Below are 6,565 nucleotides of genomic sequence, written 5' to 3'. Positions count from 1 at the left end.
GTTTTCTGGAGGAACAAAAAAATATAAATAAACGAAGTATACCTATCATGGTTGATGCTCCAGAAAGGTGAGAAGGGGTTGTCAGTAGTAGCGATGATGAAAAGTGCGCATGCAACAGGCTTGCTATCAACTCGTTCAGATGCATCTTTTAAAAGGCTGAAATCCTGTGATTTAACCTTTCAATTAGGGTAATAAAAAACACAAATTTTGTTAATAAATATATCTTACAGTTGTGGTAATTTTCTACCGTATATTGGAGAATAAAACCTTTCAAATGGAATTATCCAATGCTTTCGGAGGATGTCTAGCTCCCGACACTTGTTCGCCCGAAGTTCCATCACAAGTAGCATCTGAGAGTGTACTCTGCTTTGAAAGATGGTCCACATTTACATATTCAAACCAGGTTACATTGTTTTTAGGCACGTGAACTTATCTGGGTTATATAGATTAAAAGCATAGTCATAAATGTCATGCCCTTCTACACCATAGTACCAGCACTATCCTTTAACATTTTGATGCTGATGCTAACTAACCCAGTCTAACCTAACAGTGTGCTTATAAGATATTGAGATATAACATTTTGCTGTTCTTGAATTAATTTTATTTAATTTAATGCACCCTTGACAATTTCACTTCCGGGATTCTTGCTCACAACACTGAGTTGCAAGTTTAGTGAGTTACTTTGTAAGTCACTCTCAGTGTATTCGTACACTGTTCTTTTAGCCAACAAGCTTTCGAGCCTTTAGTATCCATGAGCGTTTCAAGGAATTAGGTAACAGATTCCAAACCTATTTCCTTTGTGTTATGAAGCACGTTCAACTATCTTCATAATGTAAGCCAAACTTTTTTTTCTTGCCATCTCGCAAAACTTTTCCATTAATTCGCAATGCAATTTTGAAAGATTTTACATATTCACTATCAGGTAAAGGAACAATTTCTTAAACCTATCCTCTACACCTTCCATACATGCCAGTGCCTCACCCAATTTTCAACACAGTAATTAAGTATATTTTACAACAGTATAAAGTTAGTTTATTACTTAATATACAAGTAAACAATTTATTCTTGCAACGTGTGTGTGTGTGTGTGTGTGTGTGTGTGTGTGTGTGTGTGTTTAAATCAGTAAACCTTCCAGCCAGCCGGTCAGCACTTCAGTCTAGCACAATGTCGACACCTCTCAATGTTTTTCCTTTGTCGGCCGCATTATGAGGTCATGGATCTGTTGAAATATAAGTGGTCATCCCTTTATCTCTGATACATTTCTTTCACATAAGTAGAGCCTGTACGCGTAGCTAGATCATCAGTTCAGATAGAGCATATCAGATCGGAGATAGAGTTCAAAGAAGAGATCAGAGACAGACAGTTCAGGGAGCAGAGACCAGTTTAGTCAGTCTTCAGAGAGAGAGAGAGAGAGAGAGAGAGAGAGAGAGAGAGAGAGAGAGAGAGAGAGAGAGAGAGAGAGAGAGAGTAAAGCATTGTCAAGTCCGTCGTAATAGTGTCTCGGTATCACGCGTGTACATCTCTGTCCATCATTAAATCAAGAATTACTGTACATCTGTCTGATTGATTAACCATAATCTAAACCACTACCCACCTACTCCACGGTACCAGTAATGCATCGGAGGATCAACTAGAGCCACCATCGTCTATTCAGCCACCATCATTTCCAGTAACATTCAGTAAGTCAAGCAACCAGTGACGAACAAATCTCTAGTACAAAATGGGTGACCTTCATCGAAACAGTGGGCAGGAACCTATCAGAATAAGTTCACCAATTACCAGCTCTAATAGTTAGGAAAGAATCGTTCTTTAGAAAAGTCAATTATAACAAGCGACAATACATATAAGTTCGAGATATAAAAGCCTATTAGACTACCACACTCAGTATCAAATCTTTCCTCTGTCCAACGAAGCATTATATCTCTCGCCGAGTAGTGTTATTTACTACCTCCTGGACGGCAGGTTTTGTCAGGATCTGAGGAGGGAGTAGGACTTTCTTCTTTCTTCTTTCTACACATCTATTCACTTAAGTCGTCTGAGGCTGAGCACTCTGCCCGAGCCTCAGCCAACAGTAGCATTTAACATGACACCACCACAACAAGACAAATACAGATGAGTGTCCACAAACGAACAGGAAGGTAATTCACCTCTCACTGTAGCAGAGCTCGGCCTGCACACAGCCGAGGAGTCACATCCCTAAATATGTAATGGGTTATAATTAAATACACTCTTTGGCAGACAACTATGGAGACTCCTCTTGCTACCCATATAGGCCGAGGCTTACGGCCGGTGATTACTCAATTATCCCCTTGAAGCAACTGCCCCATCTAACTTAAAAAAAAAAAAAAGTCCTCCAAACGACGCTGTCTGCCTTCGTATATCTTCTTCATGTGGTAGCTGGACTGTGACTGACTGTGGGAAGACAAGGCTAATGTTCTCCCACCCTTTTACTACGGCGGTGGTACAAGAGAGAGGGTAGGATGGTGACACACACACACACACACACACACACACACACACACACACACACACACACACTGCTTCGCCTCGGTTAACGCAGGCTTACATGAATAAAACACTTTACTTCTGAATATTCTTGTAACTAAATTATGGGGGCTAGGTGAATACTGATTACTTTATCATCAAGAACAGATCTTCTATTAAACGCTGGATGAGATTCAAATTGAATGAACAATGGGAAATAAGAAAAATTACTTGAGGAATACGAGTGACTGTGCGGGTGAAAGTTGTAGCAAGTTCTACGATAGGCTACGCGTCACAGACGTCAAATTCACGTCCTCATCCTGTTTCTCTTCTCATCTCTCTCTCCCTCTTCTCTTTCATCTTCACCTTACATCGCTACGCGTAACACGCCCCCTCATTAATAATAAATTTTCGGAAGAAATACAAAAATTTTAGGAACATAACTTCAAACGCAGCACATAACTACGCATGGCAAAATACAAAAAAATCAACAGAGGGCGTATACTCATCACAAAATACTAAAACACTTCATCAACACTGACATGATTAATCACAAGAAGAACTGGAAATAATTCTGGCTTCCACTGGGCCCTCCAACTTAGACTACCGATTCGTCTTTCTCCTTTTATTCCTCCTCCGAGACCCATCTCTGACTAAATACCAGGACCTATAGTCTTCACGGCTACATCGGTGTGCAAACTTTCTCCTGTAGGGTATCATATTTAGCTCTTTCGTCCATCAGCCATAGCTGTACCAACTTCTTCCGTGACTCTGGTTACTCCTCCGCTTCCGTCGTCTTCTCTGTTCGCTACCTTCGCTACTTCATCTACTCTCATCTCTTCTCCTACGTTCTTCACTACACACCCTGCTCCTTCGGTATCTTCTCTACACTGTGCAAGCATCAGAGTCACCATGCAACATCCTTACACCCCTGCAGCACTCAATGAGCCCACCAGGTACCGTGGTCTTCTGGTGCACTGTCACGGCACTGGCAGGTATTACTCTTCCTGGTTAAATAAAACTCTGTTTCCGGCCGTCAAACAAATCTGACTAGCTGGCTCCCTCAAATTTCCTCTCCGGAGAACACAAAAATCTCACTTCTGGGCCTTCACAGCCGACAACACCACTCCTGCTTGCCGACTCGTGGCTCCATGGAGCCTCCATGCCACACCTAAAAAATGCCACTTCCCTGGCAAAAGTGGGAGGGGTCATCTGGCTGCTCTTAGCAAAACAAAATAATACTTCCCGAGTGCGATACGACGAAGCCTGCGACTCAATCTCAGGTACAGCGATGCTATCATACATCATTCCTCCTGGCGACAACTCGATGACACAGGTATCACCACAGAGAGATGACGGCTGCTCCTTGCCAGGACGTAGCACACAACCCCACATACGAATCCAAACAAACACACGTGGCCGCCACAAAACAACAAACCCCAGCTCCAGCATGAGCCAGGCCAACGTGCCGCTGGGCCATCCTCACTGGTCCTAACAACTACTCCCGCCTGCACTCCATTCTAACTCCGAATACTTGTCGCTTCAAAGAAACCGACATCCATGAACACACACTACACGTCTCGGGCCAAGAACATGACAGTCAACAGCAGCTCTGCCAAACAAAGACACTAGCAACACTGAAGGAGCTTCTCAAGCAGCAAGCAACAAACTTCCACCGGCAGCCTTGCTCAACGTTGCCTCCCGACGCCACGCCGTAACTCCCGCATCAATAACACCATCACAACTCTCTCGGGAAGGAATCGAGTTAGCAACATTACAAATTTTCCTCGCACTGGGAGAAACAATACCGGCTATAAGACGATGGAGAGAGGCCCCAGACCAAGGTCATCAAGTTTGGCAGCTTGACCCACGCGGTTACACCCAACAAATGTGGCCACACCCGACCACCAAAGCCGCGCCAAACGCTCCCGAGTCAACCCGACTCCAAACGACCAAACACCCGGACATTATGTGCTACTAACACCCGTGCCTTTTTAACTGCGGATGGCACATCAAAATAGAGCTCCAAACCTCTGTTCTTGTCTCTCCACCGGCAATTCACAATAGTGTTATACTCCACTAGAAACTCTACCCAACCCTCAACTTCCTTGTCATCCACTCCTGCCTTGGCAAGTAGTAGGGCAGCACATACACGAGGGACAGTACCCTCCTTAGGTTCACTAACAACTGTAGCAGCAGCTGCTAGCACCCACCGTGTCTGTTCCCGGCAGGGAAGCAGCCTGCTCCCCGCCTCTGGCATATTCCGCAGAGGAGGAAACTCCCACCTTCCAAGTAGAGTTAGGAATCACCGCGCCCTCGACGGTGACCCCTGATACGTCAGACACAACATATTGTGGCCCGTACTGAGCACCGGCGCCCACAGCCTCGACTCCAGGTGACAGCTCTGCTTGAGTATAACTTCCGAGATGTTCCGCAGGGTAAGGCAACCCAAATTCAACACTCCGGCCTCACCCTCGGCAACTCTCTCAACACAGTCATGTGCCTCTTTCAGTGGCTCTGTAATGTTGCAGTCAGTCCCAGCACACTAACTCAAAGACGAGTCCGACTCTGACTCGAACAGACCCTCGCCAGCAGCGGAACTCTGCTCCCACTGCAGCTTTGCACTCCTCTGCTGGTAGCTCTGCCTTATTGCAACCGATTCAATGAGCCACAGATTCCACAGGCACCCAACACCGGAGTGGTCACCTCGCCTGAGGGCGAGTAATAACAGAACAGAGTCAGCAACATCAGCAGCCTCTGCATCCAGGTCAGCGTCCGCGGATGGGGACTGCACCCAAATTCTCCCACCTGCCAGGTCATTTCCCAGAAGAAAATCAACCCTAGACACTAGCAGGTACACTAGAGCACCGTACAAACTGATTGCAGGCAACTCGCCTCCCACAAATATACCTAAACAGCGACTGCTGTGCTGCTGTATCCCTCAAAACAGTGTCATGGTAATCAACCCCATCAATCTTAACACTCAGGCGACACAAGAAAGGGCGGCACCAGTCTAAATCAGACATCACAGGGTACAGTGAGGTATCAACAGACGACGGGGCGACCACCCCAGCCTGTTGCTAATTTTGAGCAGTTGAATTTGAAATGCCTAATATTTATACTCGTACAGTCATGGCACATGGATTGGGTGCTACACGTGGGAGTGTTGTGTTGCATGTGTTGCATGCCTGTCTCCGTTGAGGGCTGTGTGGAGATTTGTTTCCTACAGGGCTTACTCGCCCAGACTTATTGGCAAAGCCACTACTAAAACGTGAGCCTTCAGACATAACGGCGCCAGCCGCGCCACCAGAAAAAGCATCACCATCCCCACCAATCCAAATCTAAGCACATGCCGTGGTGTCAACACGTGGTCATCCGTCCACGTCGCTGCCTCCTTCATGGTCTTATGCCTTTTCTCCCTGAGGAGCGGCACCATTTTTTTTTTCTCAGCCACGTTTACAAATTGCTCCATAACCATGAGCTCTTTTAACTCACGGTAGGAGGTACCCTGCTCGCTAGCAATTTTCGAATGTCTCCTCCAGATAGCGAACGCACAAAAGATATGAATCCCTGGGCCTTTTCTTCCCTTCACGGAACCACAGTCTATACACCTCAGGCCGCAGTTCACAAGCCCTCAGGATGTCAGCTTTAATCTTTTCATATTCCTTCAAATTTTCATCCGACATCCTGTCATATACTCGCCTGGACCATTCGGTTACCTTTTTCTCATCAAATTCTGGTATTAACTTCAAACTCCTCATCATATGTCTTTCTCCGGAACCTTCCCTTACTCCATCTCTTCTCTTCAAGCCATGAGGTAAATTAACCTCAATCCAAGTCTTCTTCAACTCAGACATCCGGTTCCTTTCAGTTTCTTCCTTTTCTCCTTCGGCCTCAAGTATCTTCATTTCTTTCTCATAGATTCTCTGCCTCTCCTTCTCCGCCTTTTCTGCCTCAAGTAACCTCAGCTCTTTCTTTTGCCCAAATAATCTGGTCTTCTCCTCGGCCTCAAGCCTCCTTGCTTTTCTAACCTCCTCAGTCTTCAGTCTCCTTTCTTCAGCTTCCAATTCAAGCCTTGTTA

The 6,565-nt window shown here is 45.6% G+C and overlaps 1 protein-coding gene across 1 annotated transcript in view; it reads right to left on the bottom strand.

Moving 5' to 3' along the window:
* Nucleotides 1–205: 205 nt before the first annotated feature.
* The window catches only part of LOC135092866 (dehydrogenase/reductase SDR family member 11-like), a 26,523-nt gene continuing 20,163 nt past the window's right edge, over nucleotides 206–6,565 (bottom strand). Inside the window, exon 7 of the mRNA XM_063991616.1 lies at nucleotides 206–1,219. Within this exon, the coding sequence (XP_063847686.1) occupies nucleotides 1,178–1,219 (42 nt within the window). The 3' untranslated portion in view covers nucleotides 206–1,177. The remainder of the gene's footprint in view (nucleotides 1,220–6,565) is intronic.

Source organism: Scylla paramamosain, chromosome 41 (genome assembly GCF_035594125.1).
Source record: "Scylla paramamosain isolate STU-SP2022 chromosome 41, ASM3559412v1, whole genome shotgun sequence".
Classification (NCBI taxonomy): Eukaryota; Metazoa; Arthropoda; class Malacostraca; order Decapoda; family Portunidae; genus Scylla; species Scylla paramamosain.
The sequence above is the reverse complement of the archived record's forward strand: the minus strand, read 5'-3'. Positions and strand labels throughout refer to the sequence as shown.